The sequence below is a fragment of the Dermacentor variabilis genome, chromosome 8 (assembly GCF_050947875.1).
Source record: "Dermacentor variabilis isolate Ectoservices chromosome 8, ASM5094787v1, whole genome shotgun sequence".
In the NCBI taxonomy this organism is placed as follows: domain Eukaryota; kingdom Metazoa; phylum Arthropoda; class Arachnida; order Ixodida; family Ixodidae; genus Dermacentor; species Dermacentor variabilis.
Window position 1 is genome coordinate 17,086,480 of NC_134575.1, and position 24,151 is coordinate 17,110,630.

Sequence of the window (24,151 nt, forward strand, 5' to 3'; positions counted from 1 at the left end):
GCTCATGTCAAACTTTTTGGACCCACCAACACAGCCTTACGCTTTTGTCTCTACACTACACAAATTGTGGCAGTAAAGCCTTTAACGGCAGGCATCACATAGTATGTGAACTTGGAAGCAGGAAGCCCGCCAACGGATCCTCACACGCTACCTGAAGGCATCAAAGCCGCCAAAGTTGAGGTCCCTTGCTGTGCAATGAACAAAAAGGGGAAGCAAGAAACCTTATTTACCGTATTTATTCTATTATAAGGTGGTCATGATTATAAGGCAAGGGTGCATTTGGGGGACCCAAGAAAAAAAGAAAGGAAAAGGAAACTGAAGTATGCACACGATATAGTATGCACACTTAAGTATTTGCATTAATATACAATATATATATATATATATAAGGTGATATAGAGTAGCCAATGGATTCACTCAGTGGGGATAGCTCGAAATACTGAATTAGTAACACAGCCAGAATGCAAAATTGTGGCCATGAAATAGGGGGGAAGGGAGCTTCCACACATGGAATGCAGGCTACACATGAATTTTGACTCAAGGCAGTGCTTCATGGCAGCGCGAGTTTCGCCTTATAACGTGGCCTCATGGCATGGCGTCGTACGGTGCCATAAAGCTACGCTATAAGGCGAAATGCGTGCTGGCTACACTAATAAAGTGAAATTTGCACTGCTGTGAAGTCACACTTAATGGCAAAATTTGAGTGTAAAAGGGAGGGGTGACTTCGAGGCTAAGGATTCACGGGATAAAACCTCGCCTTATATTCAAATAAATATGGCATGTCAGTGACAATCATATGAAGTCAACAAATAATGAAATGAGGGAAAGCATAGGAAAAATGACTGGTTTTAACTGAAATGTATAAATGATAAATTAAAGGGAAATAAAAGTGAACAGAAAAGCAACCTGCCCATATCTTTCGCATTATGCGTGCGATGCTGTACTAAGTGAGCTATCGCAGTGGCATTTTCCCATCCACCTTCTTGAGTAGTTGCATGCAGGTACTAGATCTAGCCGTGGGAGACAGCGCCAGCCAACGCCACGGCAGTGGATGTTGCCCATCCTTTTATCATCCTACGACGCTCAACTGATCACTTATGCAGCACTGAGTTTTCGTACCTTGAAATTTGGATTTATTAAGCATGGGAAACTTCACGTATAGCCTAGACATACTGTAGTGAGTTTTCCAGTTGTGGATAGTTGAGCAAACCAGTTAATTATTTAATTGCCATACTCATTAGGTCACAACAAAAATAATCCTTTAATTGTTTTTTGTGCAAATGTTACTTCCCATGGCCAGAAATGAAGGTGAACAAATTGTTCTAATTTTCATCGATGTGGAACTGCATTTTGGTGTCGCAGGGTTAACCACAGGTGACACTTGGTAATGTGAACTGCGCCATCCAGTTGTTCCACCCACCTCGGCAACGTCGGATATGGCCTGTATGAGATGTGCCAGCTTCCCGAATGGCCTGTAGTCTGAGATGCGAAGAGGCCGGCCAAACAGCTGCTGGTAGGCAGCGCCCAGCTCGGATAACGGAAGGCCTCTGTCGCCGGTCGGACCGAGCAGACAGACCAGTTCCTTGGCAAACTGGCGCAGGCGCTCCGCTTGCTCCATCGTCGGATCTGGCGACACTAGAAGGCAACAGGCCATTTTTTGAAAATTTGCACACCCTAAAGGCCCACAAGTGCCTTACATAGGGGTGCTGCAATAAATCAAGAATCACTATACAGTCGACTCTTATTAGTTACACTCTGCGGAATTCTACTTGTCACTTACTTCTAAACCACTGAAAAGTCCTGGAAGAAAACCATGAAAGTAAAATTTGTTTAGTTTGAATGCGAAAGGGTGCCACTTCAGCCAGTTAAATCCTTTCCACTGCCCCCCCTCATGCACTCAGTGGTTACTAAGACTTGAAAACACAAGGTGTTCAGCGGACGATGCTGCTACTTCCCAAGGTGCGAAGCCGTTCTACTCTACCTTAACTTTACTTTTCGGAAATTTACTTTTTCCTTTCAGCCCAAAGCTGAGGCAGCGTTTAAAGACGTCATCTCTCGTCGCTGCATGACAGTGGAGTTGTGCTTCAAGAACAAGAAGCAGAAACACATTACAGACTACATCAAGCAATAATAAAAAAATATTCGAATTCATTCATTTTTCTGTTATGAGTCGTGCTTTTGGTATAGTAGAAGGGTAATTTACTAAAACTTAACTTATGGGGTTTTACGTGCCAAAACAACTTTCTGATTATGAGGCACGCCGTAGTGGAGTACTCCGGAAATTTTGACCGCTTGGGGTTCTTTAACGTGCACTTAAATCTAAGTACACGGGTGTTTTAGCATTTCGCCCCCATTGAAATGCAGCCGCCGTGGCCGGGATTCGATCCCGCGACCTCGTGCTCAGCAGCCCAACACCATAGCCACTGAGCAACCACGGCGGGTAATTTACTAAAACAGGTGAAATCATTTTTCTCTTTGATGCTGCCTTAAAGAACAGCCCCAGGTGACGAAAATCAATCTGATGTCCCCGAAGTCGTATACTGTCAAGTTAGTAAGTGCCAGAATGGGTCACTGATGGTTCATGAAGAGATCATCATTTTGACTGATTTTATTCAGACTGTTCTTGGCCTGCTATGCTGGCATGTACCGAGACCCACTGTGATGCCACTTCTTGTTCCCGTTCAGTAGCCAAAGTTAAACTCTGAAGTATAGTATACATTATTTGTCCGTGTGGATGGCTATCAAGATGGATATTCAATATTCAAATTTTTCATCTACCAATTGGGTTGGATTAGCTTGAAAAAGCCTTGTGGCCATTTATCCAAATAAAATCTGCTAGGCTTACCGGACAACACTTTCGAGGACTTTCAAGAGCACAGCAAAATTTAAGAGGCCTTCAAGGCTTCGAAAATTGGTTCTTTAATGTAATATTCACTAATTTTCAATGACCAACTGGACTGAATTTCACAAGCTTTGTGGCAGGATATCCAAAATGTTTCACTAAAAGTGGAAGAAAACAAAATTCAATCATTTTTACGCACTTGGCAAAATTTAAGGGGCCTTCAAGGCCTTGAAAAACACATCTTCTAATTAGAGCGTTTGCAAGGGTTTTATGTTCCAGTGAGAGCTCCGTTTGATAAAAATGACAAAAAGAAGCACAGTAACTAAGCCAATAAGAATGCACGCAAGAAGACAAGCAGGAAACATCATAGTCTTTTTCTGCACAATTACCATTCTCTGCTTCTCACAGAAGATTACTCACCCAAGTCAGGATAAGTGATAAACGTATTGCCTTCCTTCCGCTCCACCTGTTATAGAGCAAAAGAAAGAAATTCACATATTAGTGTCTGTTAACATGCAGATAAGCTTGTAACTAGGGGAGTGTAAATACTGAATGTAGTAGAATGTCGTTAATTCGAATTTTCGTTTAATTCAAAATGATGCTGCGGTCCCATCAAAGTTATATGTATTCCAATGGGCGAAAACGCCCAGTAATTCGAACGCACAAGCATTTGCGATGGTTAAATTGAGCATAATGCGCTCTGACAATGCTCTCAAGAGCGCACCAAATCAAGCAGCAGTGCAAATCAAGCGGCAGTGCAAATCAAGTGACAGTGCAAATCAAGCAGCAGTGCAAATCAAGCAGCAGTGCAAATGTGCAAATCAAGTGGTGGCACTCACCACAAGCACCGTTGCGGGCACAGCATCGAGCAAGTCATCCAGGGTGCACATCCCGTAGTCAGCCACTTCCAGTGGCCGGTTGTATGCACCCTGGAAATGGCTGAGTAGGGTGGACAGTGACATGGTCTTGGGTGCGTCAGGCTTCTTAAACAGGCGCTCAATGTCCGAGATGAACCGCTTCATCTGTTCCTCGTGCGTCAGTGTGATGATGCCGTTGGAGCCGTGGCCCAGGACCTACGGAGAGTCGACAACCAGCGCTTAATGGCATCTCCAACTGGCCGTTTCGGAGCGCTCTGGAAATGCTACAACGTCCATGTTAAGCAACTTTGAAGTTGTACTGCAGATCTACCAGATCTCTTGCGAAGTGGTCCCTTGCTGTGATCATCAAGGCACCACTACCTGCTGAAAGTGGGGTCACACTGATGTCGCTCACCTGACTACCGTCCGCGCCATAGATCCCTGTTAACTTCATCAAACAGAACAGCATATAGCATGCAGAAATGCCACACCTTATAATTTAAAAAGTGGTACAGAGAAAGCCAAGAAATGCAAAAACTTGAAAAATAAGAAATAATGCTTGATTATTCAAAATGTTGAGTGCTCTTAAAAGGCTCGCAGACTTCACTCTGTAGGGATGCTGTGAGCAGACATTCTACTCTGTAGTCACAGCAACAACAATCTGCGTTGCAGGCAAGCAGGAATGCTTACTGAGTTTATTAACGAAAAATTCACGGGACAGTTGTCGACGATTCAGTTGCCGTTGTACATTGGTTTTATCAGTTGATGGCGCGGCTGTGAGGGTTCGCCCATATAATCTACATGCCCGAAAGACGCGCCACAATAAATCACTCAGATTTTTTTGTCATTTTAAAATTAGTTTTACCCTAAACTATATGCAAATGAAAAGCCGGAAAATACAGTAGTACCTCGTGCATACATTTTGAAAAGAACCGCGAGAAGAAACATACTAACCGGGAAAACGTATGATATGAAGTAACTAAAAGAGTTATGACAGGCTCAACTATTGTTGACATCTACGTAACGCAAGGCGTCACACAGATTGTTGTGGCATGAGACTCCAACGTGAGTCGAGTGGTGGTGCTCCGGTGACCCGAGATGCGTTTTGTTGTTATGTGGTGTTTTAGGACAGCGACGGGAAACCGAAGCGAAATCGAGCTGCTGGGCGGTGCCGGATGCCGCTGAAGCGAAACACGATGCCCACATCGCACTGCCTGCAGCAAGGAATGGCGGCACATTTGTTTTATCGTCTACTAAAAGTGTGCAGTATGCTACTAATGACACTACACACCATGTGCTGTAAAACAAATAGGCAAAGATGCTTATTACAATAGGTTTGGTGGCGATAGCTGTGAATGTGGTGTGTGACAACCCGTGAGGAGATTTGCTGGTACCAGAATAAAAACTGTGCGTACCGTCATTTCCACATGAGACAGGTGACTATATACAATTCTTGATTGCGTGCGCCTATCGCATTTTCTTATTCACACGGGATCTAGCGGCTGGAAAATGTAGAGGATCCCAGACTGCACCAAGGAACAGTGGCGCGTTTCAGTTATCGCCTACTAAAAGCGTGCGCTACGCTTCCGGCAGCACCATGCACTGTGAAACAGATAGGCGACGATGCTTATCTCAATAGGACTGGCAGTGGTAGCTGTGAATGCTGCTAGTAACGACCCCGGAGGAGATTTGCTGGTACCGAAATAAGAAAGTGATTGCACGCCGATGTTTTCACGTGAGGCAGGTGGGTGAGTACTGCGGTGAAGCTGCAGCAGTGGGCAGCTATATACTGTTCTTGATAACGCGTGCCTCGTGCGTTTTCTTGTTTTTACATGGGATCTAGTGGTTGGAAAATGTATCATATGATCACAGTTTGGAGAAATACTCAACGTTTGTCCCAAGAAAATCTTGTATTCTGGGAACATATCAACCGGTAAAAAATGAGCGCAACTCTATTGGGTCATTTTTTGTGTTCTTGATTGCGAACGTTGGTGCCGGGAGAACATACGTAACAGGAACGTATCAACGAGGTTCTACTGTATTTGTTTCAACACAAAAACTGTAAACGAGCACTAAAAATCGTAAGAGTTGGCAGGTACAAACATGCATGCTTCATGCATTTCAACGCAGCTCCACTGACTGATCTGCACAAATCCTGAAATGTCAATGAGAGGTTTGTTCCCGTGTCTTGATTGCAAGTCATGCAGATCACGAAACTTTAATGCGCGCTTTTTACAGTTCCCTCAATTATGATCTGCACAGATTACAAAACGTCGATGTGCCACTGTGCAGATCCCCCTGACTATGATCTGTACAAATTCCGAAACATCAAAGCGTACATTTAGCACCATAGTTGGTGGCCTGTTTTACTGATGCAGAAGAGTCAGCACAGCAAAACAGCGGCGGTAGAGAAGTTTCTCACCTCAACGACTTCCGGGATGTTTGCCATGAGGTCGGACACCTTGCTGCAGGCAAAGTTGAGCAAGCAGACTGGACGGGAATAATGATTCTTGTACGCTTCTTGGAACCTTCCTAGTTCCAACCTGCAGTGCGGCTGTGCACACAGAAGGTCCACCATTTTGGATGCAAACTCTTCCATGGTTGAGCCCTTTTTGACGCTGCCTGCAATGAAGCAATGCCAAGCAATGCAAAGCAAAGCACAGCTCGCCCTACTGAACTTCACTTCGATTCGGATAGGAGTTATCTGTGTACCATACCCGCCAACATGTGAGTGTTAAAGTTTATAAAAATCCAGTGAACACAGCTGCCGCGGCTTGGGCTAGTTGGTATACACTGCGACTTTAACGTAACACACGAAAAACGAGGACAAAGAATAAGAGGTGCGAGACACACGCAGTGTCCGTCTTGTCCTTGTTTTTTGTGCACTATAAACATGAAGCCTGTGAACACAACAAGAAGGGGAAAGAAGGGGGTGATACAACACAGATTTTTTTAAAGCTCACCTAGAGTGCACATTTTTTGTGAGATGCATATGCACATCGTTACCTACTGTTCACATTTACATGCAGCAAGCAAGCAGTAGCGAATCTGAAACAGCAAAGGCTGATAAGCAACCCAGTCTTTTTATAAATCAGTGACCTTTTTTTTTCAATGAATTGGCTGTTGCCGATTTCGCTTGCTTCAGGAGCTCCTCCGTGTAAACTTGCTCAAAGCAAGTACCCCTCTGGTGTCTTTCACCATCAGAATTTTCGAACCTCCAAATGGTACAGCAGTGCGCAAAACTCTATTCGTGGACAAAGTTTGTCTTTCACAGAACTTGACACAACATTCACAAAGTCATAAAGTGAGCCCAAATTTATAAACATTAGGGCAAATTCAGAACAGTTGGCAGGTATGCTTTACTTACTGGAGAAACTGCACAGAAAAACAATAACGCGGAACAAAGTGAGTTGGACTATGACATGCCTCTTAACGCTTCAGCACTAGCTGTAATTAGTGACAGGACTATTTTGCACTTTCAAATGGAGCCAACACAATTAGATCTCCAATACTCTACAGACTCTCTAAACTCTCTAAAGACTCTCTAAAGACTCTCTAAAGACTCTCTAAAGACTCTAAAACTGATAAAGAGGCAGAAGACACTTGTCTGTCTTGAATACAAAGAGCGAGGGATGAAAAAAAAAAAAGACAGCACGGAGAGAGCGGTTACTTTGCATCATAACACATGTTTTATCAATACATACTCTTTAGTAGGGGTGTACGAACAAGGAACTTTCGAGATTGAGAATGAATAAAAACGAAGCGCAGTCAACGACCGATTACTCAAACACCAATAATTGGGACACGCTTGATTATTCAAACAGCCCCATGGCAATGCCACCAGCACGAATGTATGTAAATATATATGCACGTAAATATATATGCATGTAAATATATATACACTTTGATTAACCTTCATCGCAAGATGCAGCAGATGCAACTTTACCCCACTCAATACATAGCAGGCAATGGTGCAGATGCCACAGAAGTTTCATTTCGTGCATTGCACAGTGCAGTTGTTTTTGATCTGCGACGCTATCTACAACAGAACTACTGTGCATACTACAACAACCCGTGGACGCAATTTCATGTCGAATGACAAAATATTTGTGCACCTGCGTGTTTTCAATATGATGTACTGTGTTACGGTTGCAAGCGTAAGTGGTGCACTGTGGCCACCGGTCATGGAAACACATTTAGCTTTCTTTTTGGTGGTAAGTAGCTTTCCAACGCCTTTCCAAGTAATGAATATTTCATGTACTGCAACATAAAAGAGACCTCATTCTACATCAGAGAACATGCAATGTCTGTATAACTTTCTTTCAGGCGTGACGCATTAGTATTGTTTAGTAGCAAATGCGAGTGGCGAGTCACTCTAGCCTTCGTAACACTGCTTTCTCTGTATGAAACGAGGTACAGCTCATCGCTACTAGATACTTTTTAGTTGTAAGACTCCGCCTGGGAGGGGCGCGAGAAGGTGACCCTCTGCCGTCTCCTTCTCGCGAGGTGGCACTGCCGCCATGGTTGGCCCGGTTGGCTGCGGAAGCTTCCCAAAGCAGCAGCGCGCCGCCGACTCAATGCCACTTTTTTTTTTTGCTGCACTCCGTGGCGCTAAATATTCAAAGAATAGCCTTTTTACATTGTGCACTCTGTAAAAAACAGCTAATAGGCGAATGAAGAGGACAGTGAGGCTTTTTGTTGGTGGCATGTTTTATGTACACATGAAAAAAAGAATAGGACCAGTACAACGCTCGATTGATGAATCTAAGCATGATGCATCAATATTCACAAAAGACGCGCTTTCTTGGTTGCTACAGCTACCTTGTGACTGCTTTCTAGTTGACAGTTTTATATCCCTGGAGTAAAACTGCATCCGCATAACAATGAAGACATTCAGTATTTCACACGCGAACGCGAACATATGCGCTGCACAACTAAGAAGAGGGAGGCAGCACCCCTCTAGATAATCTAAAACGTTCCAAAATATCTCTCCGCAAAGGCCTGCCTCATCCAGGGAAGCCGACACACTTTTGTTAGCAGTCTTCATAAAGCCCAGCATCTTTGGCGTCGGGTGCTTTAAGGAACCTTGCTTGAGACTTCTGCACTCAAGTAACTGTCGCAGCCAACTGCTGGGGGTTCAAAGCTTATGTCCGTAATGTATAGATCACATGGGGCGCCCTTTGTGGCTTTACGAATAACATATCCACACAGATAATAAACAACATTGTCCCCTATGCTCATTGCAAGCACATTCTGGTGAGCTGCTTCGCTCCAGGCAACTTATCAACGTCACCTCAATGGCATTGCGAAGACTACTTTTTTTTTTACTTGCAGGCTTCTCTCGTCTGCTTGAATGTGTCGTTGATGCCGACGAGCACAGGGTCCGGCACACCTTCCACACTACCACGTAGCGCTGTTTTAACAGGTGTATACAGGCTTAGAAGGCGGAATATCTGCGTGAAGTTGGTTATAGTAGGATGGGACTCATCTCAACTGAAGGAACGCACTAGTTTAATTTATTGCTGAAAAAAACATGAGTGAGGGAATTTCCTAGCAAACAGTGCAATGTGAATGCAGTCACAACAAATGTGAACAGTGTGCCTTACCTCCAGTGGATCTTGATGTAACTTGGCTGTCGAAACATAGAGCGCACCTGGACGTGGCAGATCATCGACAATGTCTAAAGTCGACATCAGAGTTACTCGCAGCGACTTTGTCGTTTGTTGTGATGCAAAGAGCTTCAGGTTCTTTTGAATTGCATTCTGTTCTGTCAAGTTCAGCAGTTTCAAAAAATCTTTGATGACCTGACATGATTAGTGTAACAACTTTATATCCCTTAGGAAATGCGCACGCAGTTCAAAGGCGGTGGTCTGGTACACTATTTTGACGTAGAATGCTCGCAAGTATTTAATAACACACAGAAAAAACAGGAGTGAAAACAGACAAAGTGATAGGAAGGGCGCTGCACCCTCCCTAGGTATCACTTTGTCTCTTTCTCATGTTTTTTCTTGTTTCATTGCCGTTTCATTGTTCCATTGCAGGCATGTTTGCTCACAAGGCAAGCAGCATTTTCCTGGCACACAAATAAGAAGCACGAGCAAAACGTGGCACGCTTCCGCACGCATTGGCGTCTCTGTCCGCTCGCACAAACGTTGCTCGCACCACCCGCCTTCGGGCCGACAGTGTCGCGCGCGCCACCCCGCGGGCGCGACAGAAAGGGGCCAGATGCCGCGGCAGAGTTTGACAACTGCAAATAATCTAGTAACGTTGGTACAGCTAACATTTGCAACTTGCTGCTAAAGTACTATTTATGTCAAATGAAAAGCGAATAGCGGAGAGCGTAACTGAAGGTACAGTTAAGAAAGGTACAGTTAAATGAAGCGAGAAAATAAAAATAATAGAAGCTAAAATATCACGGTACAGTCAAACCCTCTTATAACAATATCAAAGTGCCACGAAAATTCCACTGTTATAACCGGATTGCATGAAAAAAAACAAAAACAAAATAGGGGGATGGCAGAGCTGTTGTGAGAAAACTATAATATCAGGGAGGCCAGTACACCTCCCCACCACCCTCCATCCAGCTGCTCTTGTTAAACTGTTCGAGTCTGCTTCCTGCGTGCCCCGATTGCAGCTAACAAGCTGCAGCTGCCAGCATTCAAGAATGGCACTGCTATAACAACTGCAAAGAGGGGTCATGGGTGGCAAGCGATATGAGAGCTACGCCGAGGCATTGCATTGGCGACCGCAAAAGGGGCCTTTTAAAAAATGTGAGAAGGTTGCTGCGGCAGCCTGCCAGCTTGAGAAACCCAGAAGAAACGCTCTGGCGGGATCGCCCCCCCCCCCCCCCAGCATCTTGCCACCCACATACTTCTCACTGGCTTGCACGAAAAAACTCCATGTCCGTTGGCCTTGCTTCTTCAAGGCATCCGACATCCTTCTTCAAGGAATCCAGGCGCTCCATGTAGTGCAGTGGAAGGTTCCTTGCAAAAATGAAGCCCCGCAGGGACTGAATCACCTGCCAGGCCTCCTGTGAGGACCACGTTGAGGCAGCCTGCCCTACTGCAACATCGCTGTCATCGTCACAGTTGCTATTCGATAAAACAAGTTTGCGACGATCGCCTCATCGGTAGAAGCACTTAGTTTCCAAATCTATAGCCGTGCACTTTCTTTTCACCGGCAACATTGTGCATTGCCGATGATAAGTGGGCGGATTAGCCATCTTCTGTTTCAGCGGCGAGTCTAACGAGGCTGAGAAACCAGGTGGCCAAGAACTACTTCGACGCAACCAATAAAGATAAGCACGAGCAACCTAATCTATTGGCAGAACTGCGCAGAACGAGGGGCCAGTGAGCCATCTGGGAGCAGCGCAGTTGGCGCGGTTCACTAGTGTTTCGGAAGGTGGTATGTATAGAGATATGGGTGCAGCCCATTCGTGTTCGGAGGGGTGGAAGGGCGACGAGAGAGATGCGCGCGAGTATGCCAATGCGGAGAAGGCTGGACAATGAGTGCGCGGCGGCTGTTGGGGCGGCGGCTCGAATTTCTGTTTTCTTTTCAAGGATTTTGCATTTCATTACCTTTTGGCTCAGACACCCAGCAGCCAGACTTCATTATAACCTACAATGTGGCATGGGGGCATCATAGTAAGCGAGTTCTTTCACCATAAAAAACACACTGAAGTTGACGGTGCAGCAGCTTTTCATTGTTACAACCGATACCGTATTTACTCGCATAATGATTGCACTCGCGTAATGATCACACCCCTGAATTCTGTCGTCAAAATTCGATTTCTTTCTTACCCGCCTAATGATCGCACCCCGAACTTGCTGTAGTGATATGTTGTGTGCCAAGTCTAGCTAATGATGATCGCGCTTACCATTTGTCGAATGCTGTCAAATGCTATGCGAACAACTCTTGAAGACATACAAAGCGGTCTGCACGCGCCAAACATTCTTAAGCAGATGCCCCATTTTATTCCTTTCATCACTTTCCGCACTTCCATGAAAAAAAAAAGCTACTATCAAACTTGCCTTGGCTTTATTACATGTAGGCATAATGGTTTTGGCCAACAACGACAAAAAAGGCGCCTTTCGATTCTTCTCGTGTGCACTCATGGGCACGCAACAAATCGCGAGCGGTCATGATAGTGGCCTTGCTTACACTGATACGTTAGAAGTGTACCCTATACATACGCCGTCGCTTGTAACACAGCTAAGATATTTGCCCACCCTTAACGAGCCATAGTAGCATAGTAGTGAAGATAAATGCCACAGTTTCGGCAGCATGCCCGCCATGTGTTTCTATGTCACTGGCAGCTAAGTGCGCCCATCTCCGTTTCCGTCCCCTCAATGTGGACATGGCTATGTTATTGTCGCAAACTTGCCGATATTAACAATATTACTTATTACTGATACGGAAGAAACTGTTTCAATGCGCGTAATGCACTCACGACCAGAAAAAAATCGCGTTCGGGTTGCTCTGCCGGCTGCCATTTTTGTTTCGGTGTCCCACACTATTACAGCGCAATTGTACAGTGGCAGCCGCCTGCTTGACCTGTTGTCATTCCGCAGCAAATGCGGGATGAAAAAAGACAATTCTTTTCGCGGGGAAATTGAACGCACGTATTGATCGCACCCCTGAATTTGCGTCAATTTTTTCTGACAAGAAAAGTGTGATCATTATGCGAGTAAATACGGTATATTGTTAAAACTGGTATCATTATAAGTGGGTTCGAATGCATAGGGCGAGTATTACCACCCAGTCTGGTGAAACCGTATGCGCCGTCGGTATCAAATGAAACACGAGAAGCAGTGCACGTGGTAGAGTTTGTACAGCCATCATTACTGCAACGTCACCTTTTGTCGCTTTCAAATAAAAGAGAGCCAGAAGAGAAACAAAAATATCGCGGTATATGGAGAGCATCATCGCGACAGTGCGGTCAAGCCAGATGTGCGCACCTACGTGGTGATGACCGGATGGCGCACACTACACGTTCAGTTATGCGCTCCGCTGTTCCCGTTTCATTTGATGCTGACGGTACCATCAATCACAGGGTTACCGCAAATGGCGTGCTCACCTATTTGCTTGGGCGGCTCCCGCTTGGCTCGTTTGAAGCCCCGCTTGGAAGTCACGACGCTGACACCCGGCACCGATGCCACCAGGTGTTCCAACGGCACGGTGCCTGCCTGCCACTTCTCCAACTTTGTTGCCATGGGCAGCGGCCCAAACTCGGCCCTGTAACACGCCTTGAAGCTGCGCGCCGCGCGGCATCCGTGCTTTAGCCAAAACACGCATCACATCGAGCAGAGCAAGCAAACTGCAATGTTAGACAACTCTGAAGTACGGTAAGCTAGTCGTAAATTTGACCTTAGTAGATTCGAAAGATTGCATAAACCCCTGCAGGCACCAATTAAATCTGTACATTTGAAAACTTGGTTTCGACCCATTTCTTGCACCACCAGAATCGTGGGCAAAAGAAAAAGAAAATACTAGGGCTTTACTTGCTGAAGCCCCAATCTGATTATGAGGCACACTGTGGTAAGGAGCTCTGGGTTAATCCTGACCCTTATGTTTGGGCACACAAGCAGCCGGGATCGAACCTGCAACCTTGAGCTCAGCATTGCATCGTGACAGCCAGTGGGCTACTGTGGCGGATAATCATAAAAAGCCTACAGCTGCAGAAAAGATTCAAATTCCTTTTTTTTTAATGATTCCGAGCGAACTTTGTGAAGCTTACAGAATGTGGGCAACAAGGGGGAGCTCTCTACAGGAACAACAGATGTGAGAATATACTAAACTATTTTACGTTCAGCATTAGAGGAAAGCACTCATTCAGTCCACATCTTTCCCACTGCGCGTGCGCTGCTTTACCAGCTATGCTACCGTGGCAACCATCCTCCGGTTCACTTTCTTTGGTTCTGAGCACGTGCGCAAGATTATCCCTGAGAGTGTTGGCCAGCACTGCTCCCAACCAAGGCAGCGGACATTGAACATCTCTTTAAAGGGCCCCTGAAACGGTTCGGACAAATTTTGTAGGCGCGTAGGGTACAGCTTAAGTAGAACATTCGCACCGCTATGTAAGTGAAGCGTTACATATTAATGGAGCTACAAGCCATTAGAAGTTACCCTCCTCCCTAGCCATGCTTTTCCTCCTCAACTCGTTCGCCGAGCGAGCGGGGCTAAGCTCCGCCTTCACTGGTTTGCGTCACGATGCGACGTCACATCGTCCACTTCTAGTTGGTTTGGAGCCCGCCCCCGACCGCGCGAGACCTCTCCGCTAGTCGCTTGGCTGTCGACCTCAAGCGAGAGCTATCGAAGCCGCTCGCGTTGCGAGCATTCTGTCGTAGCGCCGAACGTGTCTCATATTCCGGTAACCACAGGCAAGCTGGTCATTTCGGCAAATGACTGGAGGCATAAACTCAAGCTGATGAAGGAACCTTAGCATAGACGTACGTGAGCGGCCTGATCGGTCTGCACGGTCCAGACACTTGTTGGCACAGCGCTTAACCAACCAAACGAAGCCCTAATGTTGCTCTAACCAAGTGAAAAACATTTTAAACATTTATAAAAACAACGTGTTGATGATTGCACTCCTGTGAAAAATACACACCAGCAGCAAAGAAGAATATACTTCGTTGCTGCTACTGTGTATGGTTGAGCTCTGTGCCACCAGGTGGCTGCACCATGCAGACCATTCACATTTGCCCTTCTGCTCATCTCATGGCTCATCCTGCTACGGCACAGTCAAGCGGCCAGACCCTGTCCTCTTGCGCTTGCGTTTGCCCTAATACCGGACTCGCGAAACGCTATTGCGTTAGTAATCTTCCGGTGTAAAGTGACGGCCACAAACACGCAAATCCTGGCGCCGATCGGATAGCGGCAGTCCGATGCGCAGCAGCCAGTTCGCTCATATGCTGGTTTGCAGAGGGACACGATGTCGGAGCTTGACATATTGCCAGTCGCTACGTTTGCAGTCCACAAGGCAACAAAGTCGAATTATAGTGCTTGCGAAAAGACTGAAACCGACTCTGACCGCGGAGCTCTCGTCAAAATGGAGCACGTTGTAACACAAGCAGACGACACTTGCTGTGTGCTGGAAGAGCTTAAGTGTACTGAAAAATTGTTCTTGTGCATTCTCCTTATATTACTTTCTTTTTATAAAAAAACAAATAAACTAACATTCCAACTATTACGAAGATCATTTGTTTACCATAAAGTTGGAAAATTATCGATCACGTGCCCTGGTCAGCCAATCGCATAGCTCGCCCCACTGACGTCATATGGGTGATTTTTGTCATATGGGTAGGGGCGGCTTAACATTCCGCCGAGCAGTGTGCTGCGATCGGCAGCGATGTGCATTTTTAAAACCTTATAATAAATTTCACGCTTTATGCATAGCACGTAGATGTGTCAATTAATGATCAGAAGGACCTACTCTAATGACTCAGTACGTTTTTAGAAAATTGTCAAAAGCGTTTCAGGGTCCCTTTAACTGCAGGCATCGCACAGCATGTAAGCTTAGGAGCTGTTTGCCGCCCAATAAACCCCCATAGGCTAGCTGAAGCCATCAAGACTGCTAAATTCAAGGCTTTCACTACCTAACTATTTCTGGGGCATGAGACATTTCATTATAACCACGTTTAACTGTACTATGTGCAAAGCCCATTTTACCTGTCCAAGAGGAGGGAGCCATCATGGATGTCCAGCAGCTTCCCAAGTTGTGTGATCCATGTTGCGCGAGGTAGGCACACCTCGGGCAGCGGTTTGAGCAAGAGTCTGGGTGTGCCAGGTGACGCAGCAACAGGCGTGGAGTTGTCATGAATCGGGCAGTACAGCGGTGATCCCGTCTGTAAATGTTGGGGCGGCAACTGAATGCCATCGTTGTTCGGATTCGTTCTTAAAGGGTCCTTGAAATGCTTTTTGAACATAAGAAAACAATGCTAACATATAAACGAGGACCCTGTGAACATGTGAGCCAAACGTTATCGCACTGCACGCAGCAAGGAATTCACAATTTTGCGTCAGAAACACTGAAAGATCACTTGCTCCCTCCTTCGCAATGTTATCGTGCAGTTACTTCGCAAGCAGCCAGGCCTACCAACAGTTTTTGACCGATTTCGTGATCGCAAGAACATCCTCAGTAATACCATTGCTGCTACTTTTGAGTCAAATAAAATAAATGCTAAGTATGTCTCTGCAATCTCTAACAGACGAAAAAAGCACTTGATCTTTGCACGACAGTTGCACCCAGCAGCATCTACTGCGTGTGGCCTCCGTGATAGCTGCAGCATCTTCTGTAGTGTAGATACTGTGGCCGCCAAGAGTGCTGTGACAAGCGCTCTCACTGGCGAGACGTTCAACCTTTGGACAAGGCTTTTCACCCTTGCCATTTTCCCTGTGTAGCTTTCAGCGTGCTAATGTTGATGAAAGGAGAGAAAGTCTGCCATCGGTGCAATACCTACGTCTAAGTTAGTTGAAGGACTCGAAAAACTTTTGCAGCAGGGGACTCGTGAGGCGACTTCCTTTAATAGCGCGGCCATTCTATGATTAACTTGAGAAGCGTTTCAGAGTTCCTTTTTTTTTTTTCAAAAATTGGTCGCAAACCATTGGAACATGAGCACAATAACACCTTAATGCAAATGACATGATACAGGAAGGTAACAGGACAAGGTGCTTATTCTCAACTTGCATGTTATTACATCACACCTGTATTTATAAAAACCCAGGCATAAGGAGCATGCACGGAGGAGCCATCGTGACATCAGACGGAGAGAGAGAGGTGTACAAAAAATTGTTAAAATAAAAATTCCATATTGTACAGAGCTATAGAAGCAACACTGACACACTCTTGCCTAAGTGATAATGTTAAATAAAGTTTCTGATATAACTTTTGAGCTTCTCTCAACATGCAAAGAGAACAAGAAAGCATTACAGGTTGTACGATAGCTACCTGTGTGGCAATTAAAGGTATAATATTTACGACATCCAGATGCTCCAGTTTACTGTAAGTTAAGAGTTAAGTAAGTTAAAGACCACGCAAAGAGCAATGAAACGAAAATTGATAGGCGAAATCTTGAGACAGGAAGAGAGTGGTGTGGATCAGAGTGCAAATGGCAATAGCTAATATTCTAGTAGACATTAAGTGAACAAAATATCGAGCTGGGCAGACCATATAACGTGTAAGGCAGATAACTGGTGGACCATTGGAGTTACGTAATTGGTGCCAAGGGAAGGGAAGTACAGTTGAGGACAGCAGAAAATTGGGTGGGGTGATGAAATTAAGAAAACTGCAGGTGAACTTGGAGTCTGCTAGCACAAGACAGGGGTAATTGGAGATCAATGGGAGAGGCCTTCGTCCTACAGCGAATGTAAAAATAGGCTGATGACGATGTTTCTGTAGCATCCTGGTGTCAAAAGAGGATTGTGGACGCGATACCTACATGATCATTTCCACGAGTGACTGTACCTTCCATTTCCGTCATCAGTACGGATTTGCCACACAGGTGCTACCTTTCAACCTGTAACACTTCTTTCTTTCCGCCCTCGTATCTCCACCCTCCGTCACAATATCCAAGCATCGCCGTCTTCTGTTCTTATGGCAGGGAACAAATACACAGAGACATCCGGGAGAGTGCCGCGACCGAGTGCGCCTTGAGTGCCCGCGTACCTGGCACCGCAATGACGTTGCCATTCCCAAATCCCAACAGAGCAGCCGTACCTGCACCAGGACTTTGTCGTCGACGCTGAGATGGAGACAGTAGAGGCCCAGACGGCGCTGGTGGATGTGCTTGAACGCTCGTATGGCTTCGAACGCATTTGGCACGTGTACATATGCCTTGACATTGCCGTCGCGTTGGACATTCAGAGCGATGTTCAGGACCTAGTGGAGAGAGAGAGAGAGAGATTTTGCTGACCACAGAGTTTCCTACAAAAATTACCAAAGAAAATGCTGGGGCTGTTGTTCAAGTGACCACGTGAACTTCTAGCCCTTTCTAGCGTTCTAGCACTTTCTACATTTATTGGCCTAAATTTCCAAGCAACAATGCTTACTCAAACGCAGAAGGCAGTAAGACTGCGTACGTGCATAATTATTGCAAACTTACATCTGCAATGGCAGCCCAAACTGCATTACGGACAAATAGAAATGCAGGAGGCTGCCTTTGTACGGTCAGCATGGTCGAGATGATTATGGCTTCAGGTAACGCTCCATAATATTTTGTTATATGTAGGTAGTTACTGAAAACTACAGGTCTGAAATGCAGCGAGCAGGAAGTGAGAGGCACGGACTGGAAAAAGCAACGGCAGCTCTGGTAGCCACCCTAACTCTGGCAGCCGGCAGTACTCAAACCTACCAAGAACAAAGCAATGCACGGCATGCTATGCCAAAGATTTAATGCGCAACGTGCGCATTTGGTGATTGAAAGCAGCAAGAGAATGGTGTTGGAGAAAGTTGCCCTGCAAAGGGCAAGCTCCCAACATGCACCGTCCTCCCTCTTAACTTTTTTTCTTCCATGCATTCGAAGGGCAGTGATAAGACAGTGGCACCGAAGAAGATTGCCCTGATGATGTCACGCCCCTTCCCAAGTTACTTTCGTCCGTGCACACAAAAGACAATGATAAGACTGACAATTATTCATGTGTTCCATCCCTCCACCGGTGTTCCATACGTACATTCTCCAGCTTTTTTAAAAGAAAATTGCTGCCACGCAACGCATAGGCCAACTGTCTTATAGCATTATCTGGCCTTACAATGAGAAGTGTGCTTGCAGAAACTCATTCAATCCACCAACGGGCACTTAATTTACTGAACAGGCACAATATGTGCCACGACAGGGAGCTACCCTACCTATCAAGGGCCTGCCATAAGACAAAGAATGCTTTACACTGAGACACCCAGCAAAAGAACGAGAAATGCAGCTTACCGTTACATGCTCCCGAAAGACAGCCAAGAGCAACCTTTTGAGATCGTTAATCTCAATGTTAGGGTCGAGGTTCGAGACACGGATGCAAGCAGGAGTGTTGCTGTGTTCCTGCAATGAAACGTTTTGTAGCCTCTCTTCCAAGGCAATGTTGCTGCCACAGGCCGTGGCGTTTTGATGCCGATGCAGGGGCAAGGCTTGCACGAGGCTTCCGGGCAGAGCCTGCAGACCAGCTTGGGGCTGTGCGCCCTCACACATTCTGGGAATACCGTAGAAAAGTGATAGGTTGCCGGTCTTGGTTGGAGAGCATGACCGGTGGCGTGAGGGTATGCCTAAAGTCCGTCCCAAAAGAGGATCCGCGACTTGCGCCCCACCGGAGGTCTGGACACTGGGAACTTCTGGCTGCAGAGGCAAGGAGAGACATGGATACCAGCTTAAATCCTGATCAAGATAATATCTGGAGAAAAAAAATAAAGAAAGAAAAGGCCAGGAGGGCAACATGTGTCGTTAACCTTTTTCGAATGTTGATGTTATGCGAACTTGTGTGCCAAAACATTAATAACAGTTGCAGTTACTAGTCTTATTTATTTTTTCCCCTTTGCAGCCTCTGTCTTTCTGTGCAACACTGTCCAATATATTGGACATAGGGCTTCTAAGAGGTCTTTCTTTCCTTACAAAGGCACTGTGTGCTAAAATGCGCATTTCCGCATGGCATGTCTGTTGTCATTAGAGCTCAAGGGTTGCAGTGTGCTGAGTTTGGTATATATACATTGAAAATAGTGTTCAAAAGCTAAATATAAATTTTTGTACGAGTATCGTTAACGGATTTTGTTTTCTAAGAAATTGCAGACTGCCCACTTGTGGAAAGCCTGGCATGATGATGGAACCTGCTAATGGTGGAGTCACTTTTACCGCTTGCTAAGATTTGCAGTTCAGGCCGAGAAGTGCCACAATTTTTTAAAAATTATTTAAGAATATGTATATTAAATGTTGCATGCTTGCTGCCATATAGCATCGCATAGTGTGGCACAAAAATCGTAGAGCAATAAAAGTAAAAAAAGAAGGCAAAAGGAAGTCTAAAGAAAAATTCCTAGGCTGTCATGACCTATATGATACTTTGGGAATTACAATGATACAAACGAGATAAAAATCCGTCCAGCCATTATTCTGCTTCGCTTTTACAAGCAAGGTGGCCGACGAAAAAGCACCTTTGAGAAAATGGGCCACAAGGTTTTCAAAGCAGTTCATTTGTGCAAAAATATGTCAGTAAATACTTGGTGGTCTTGTCAGCGGGCAAGCTTTCGGGCTTCTGCTTTTTCAATCAACAGGGCCTGGGAGCCTTTCCCTCCCACCGCAGATTCTTTTCTACAGCCCTATACAATGCAGTGGCACTAGGCTGAATTTACAACAAGGGACATGCTGGACACTAGTGCTATTTTTGTGGGTGCAAAACTGCGTCGCCAGACAGCCTATAGTGTGATATCGTTTTGGTGAAGCTACATGGTCCCTCCTGGCAACCACGCATGTCAAAGCATTTTCTAAAACAAAAGCTGTGCAGCAAAGGTCAAGTGCTGCAGTTAACTGGTGAGCTATGGCAGGGGTAATTGGAGATCGTAGGGAGAAGCCTTCGTTGCGCAGTGGACGTAAAATAGGTTGTTGCTGCTGATGATGATGACAGCTCACTGGCGGTCTGGCATAAGCGTCCGAAACCCATGTTGGTTTCTCTACAACCTGCAAGCATGGAGGACACTGTTCTACATTGTTCCCATTCTAAAGAAGCCGTTGGTGTGCCGTCTCTGTAAATGGTGACATCAGGCACTCCTAGTCTCAAAACAGGATCTAGCCTACACAAACCTGCAGCCGCACAGAGATACAGAAACGAGCACCAGCGTTTAGTCGCTGTCGACCAAGAATGGCGATGGCACCAGCATGATGGCGGAATTGTCCAATAAGCAGCCAGATGTCTAATGCACACGTCTAACGTAAACGCCCAGTGCTGACTGATGACTAATGATGTCAATGCAGATGCTACAACAGACGCGGATGACAATCCAGGCCGCATAAGACAAACATCTAATGCAAACACAGATGCTAACGCAGGTGCCCGGCATAAATTTCCAATGCAGCTGTCTAATGCAGATGCAGTAGATTTCTGTTATTTCAACTCTGGTTAATTAGATTTTTCGGTTAATTTGATTCCGACTGAATGTGCTGGCCATTGCCCATGCATTTCAAGAGCCCAAACATTCATTATTTCGATCCTAAAACTGGCCTTTGCTGGACAATTCGAACTTGACCAGTCAGTATGCATGCGCCTGGCCCCTATGGTGATTCCAATAGCAACAAAAATAGCGACCCCTTTAGTGACAGTGTCTGTCTCAGCGGAGCGTAGGCAAGAGCGAGTGCATTGAACACACGTCTCTCCCATCGAAAATGCCTATTTTCGACCTGCCCTAGGAAGATTCTCAAGCAATAACGGTAACTAAAAATGTCCAATTACGGTATTTACCAGATTCTAATGCGTGTCTTCTCATCTTTCCATCTTGCAAGAAAATTAAACCAAAAACAGCATTTGCACCGCCTGTATGCTTTGCCGTATAACACGGTTGTAGTGAGGCAAAGCTGACTTCAGGAAACCGCCCACCCTTGAGCAACACATATTAGACCCTAGGCCATTTTTATTGCTAGAACACTGGGTGCACATTAGATTTCTACTTTGTTTAGGAGCTTTTAATGTAATTCCTACATCAGTTTGCTACTTTGAACATATAGAAAGCCAGTGCGCACTTCATTGGGGGCATGTTAGAAACGGGCAAGTAGAGTGGAACCCCGATTATACGACTTTGAGGGGACCACATAAAACCGTTGTATAATTGAGGAGTTGTTTAATCAAAAAACTAAGAATATAGGCAGTGATGCTAAGTCTTGGCCAAAATATATATATATATATATATATATATATATATATATATATATATATATTTAAAAGGCAACCAAGCATTTAACTGGACTTTGTGTGAGCAAATCTTTATTCTCACCTTTATATATATATATATATATATATATATATATATATATATATATATATATATATATATATATATATTGTTACGTGTAGCTGACGTACGAGTCTACAATATATTTACACGTAGACAAGCGGTGGCAATGATGGCGACGCTATATCAAGCGGTGGCCACGTCGTCTTCCTTCTCCTCAGTGCAGCCACACTGTGGCGGCTGTTCCGTAGCATCAACCCCGGCAGTAGAAGCGCCGTCCCGGTGCTTAATCTACACATCCGCGGCGAAAGGTGTGTGATATGGCTTTAGTCGCGCCACGTGAACGATGTCACTTGCAGCCGACGATGACGCTGAGAGGCTGGCGGGGATGACTTCATACGTGACATCGGTCACTTGGCGCACCACACGGTATGGGCCAGTGTAGCGGGACAGCAGCTTTTCGGAAAGGCCCACACGTCGAATGGGGGACCAGAGAAGCACCAGAGAACCCGGAGTAAATTGTACGTCGCGATGGTGGCAATCATAGAGGCGTCTCTGATGCTCCTGCGAGGCCTCGAGACGGGTGCGGGCGAGCTGGCGCGCGTGGTCGGCGTGTGCGATCGCGTCGCGGGCGTATTCAGTGGTTGAACGTGTGGCCGAGGGCAACAATGTGTCCAAGGGCAACGCGGGTTCGCGGCCATATAGGAGATAGAATGGTGAATAGCCGGCGGTGTCGTGACGCGATGAATTATACGCGAACGTCACATATGGTAAGTGAAGATCCCAGTCGTGGTGGTCGGTCGCGACGTACTTGGATAGCATGTCGGTGATGGTCCGGTTGAGGCGCTCCGTGAGGCCGTTGGTCTGTGGGTGGTAGGACGTGCTGAACTTGTGCTTAGTCGAGCAGGAGCGGAGGATGTCCTCGACGACTGCCGACAGAAAGCTGCGGCCACGGTCAGTGAGTAATTGGCGCGGGGCACCGTGCACTAAAATGATGTCATAGAGCAGAAAGTCAGCAACGTCAGTAGCACAACTTGTCGGGAGGGCTCTGGTGATTGCGTACCGCGTAGCATAATCAGTAGCGACGGCGACCCATTTATTTCCGGAGCCCGAGAGAGGGAACGGTCCAAGAAGGTCTAGACCAACACGGAAAAAGGGTTCCGGTGGGATGTCGATCGGCTGAAGACATCCAGCTGGAGGTGTGGAGGGCTTCTTCCGGCGCTGACAGGGCTCACAAGCGGCAACGTAGCGCCGCACGGAGCGAGCGAGACCCGGCCAAAAGAAGCGACGGCGTACTCGGTCGTATGTGCGCGAGACGCCCAAGTGTCCAGCCACGGGAGCGTCGTGAAGTTGTTGGAGGACAGTCGACCGCAAGTGGGATGGAATTACGAGCAGAAGGTCATGGCCGTGTGGATTGAGATTGCGGCGGTATAGTGTCCCTTCCTTAAGGAGAAACATCCGGAGAGAGGCGTCGCCAGGCGTTGACTCCAGATGGTCGATGAGGGCTCGTAAGGAAGGATCGCGGCGTTGCTCAGTGCCGATTTCGAGCAACTTGGACATAGAGAAAACGCAAGTGATGGTGTCCGCATCAGCCGGGCCGTCGACGGGGTAGCGGGACAAACAATCGGCATCCTGGTGCAAGCGTCCCGTCTTGTATACCACGGAGAAGGTATATTCTTGCAGGCGTAACGCCCAGCGAGCGAGTCGTCCCGTGGGGTCCTTGAGCGAGGATAGCCAGCAGAGCGCGTGGTGATCAGTGATGACACAGAAGGGGCGTCCGTACAAGTATGGGCGAAACTTGGCAACAGCCCACACAAGAGCGAGGCACTCGCGCTCTGTGATTGAATAATTGCGCTCGGCGGGTGATAGAAGTCGGCTGGCATAGGCTATAACGCGATCATGTCCACGCTGGTGTTGTGCTAATACTGCTCCTATGCCGTGACCACTGGCATCAGTTCGAACTGCCGTTGAAGCAGACGGGTCAAAATGGGCCAGAATTGGAGGCGTGGTAAGGAGAGTAGTGAGCTGCGAAAAAGATGCGGCATGGTCAGGTCCCCAAGAAAATAGGGAGTCTTTCTTCAAGAGGTCGGTAAGGGGACGGGCGATGGTCGCAAAATCCTTCACAAAGCGTCGGAAATATGAGCACAGCCCTACGAAACTACGAACGTCCTTGGTAGACTTCGGAACAGGAAAGTTCGTAACGGCGCGAATCTTGTCCGGGTCAGGTCGCACGCCTCTGGCGTCCACGAGGTGTCCAAGGACGGTGATTTGGCGGCGAGCGAAGTGACATTTTGACGAGTTCAACTGGAGTCCGGCGCGGCGGAACACGTCAAGAATCGCTGAAAGGCGGTCTAGATGCGTGTCAAAGGTGGGTGAGTAAACGATGACGTCGTCCAGATAGCACAAACAGGTGGACCACTTGAACCCCTGAAGCAAAGAGTCCATCATTCGTTCGAAGGTGGCGGGCGCGTTACAGAGACCGAAAGGCATCACCTTGAACTGATAAAGGCCGTCAGGGGTAACAAATGCAGTCTTCTC

At 46.4% G+C, this 24,151-nt stretch overlaps 1 protein-coding gene across 2 annotated transcripts in view; it reads right to left on the minus strand.

Annotated features, from left to right (window-relative positions):
- The window catches only part of Marf1 (meiosis regulator and mRNA stability factor 1-like protein), a 64,532-nt gene that overhangs the window by 17,828 nt on the left and 22,553 nt on the right, over positions 1-24,151 (minus strand). For both annotated transcript variants that reach the window (XM_075701277.1, XM_075701276.1), the window contains exons 8-15: positions 18,621-19,019; positions 17,417-17,578; positions 15,370-15,545; positions 12,776-12,951; positions 6,122-6,321; positions 3,682-3,915; positions 3,263-3,308; positions 1,421-1,635 (exon numbers count right to left, since the gene is read on the minus strand). In XM_075701277.1, the coding sequence (XP_075557392.1) occupies positions 1,421-1,635; positions 3,263-3,308; positions 3,682-3,915; positions 6,122-6,321; positions 12,776-12,951; positions 15,370-15,545; positions 17,417-17,578; positions 18,621-19,019 (1,608 nt within the window). The remainder of the gene's footprint in view (positions 1-1,420; positions 1,636-3,262; positions 3,309-3,681; positions 3,916-6,121; positions 6,322-12,775; positions 12,952-15,369; positions 15,546-17,416; positions 17,579-18,620; positions 19,020-24,151) is intronic.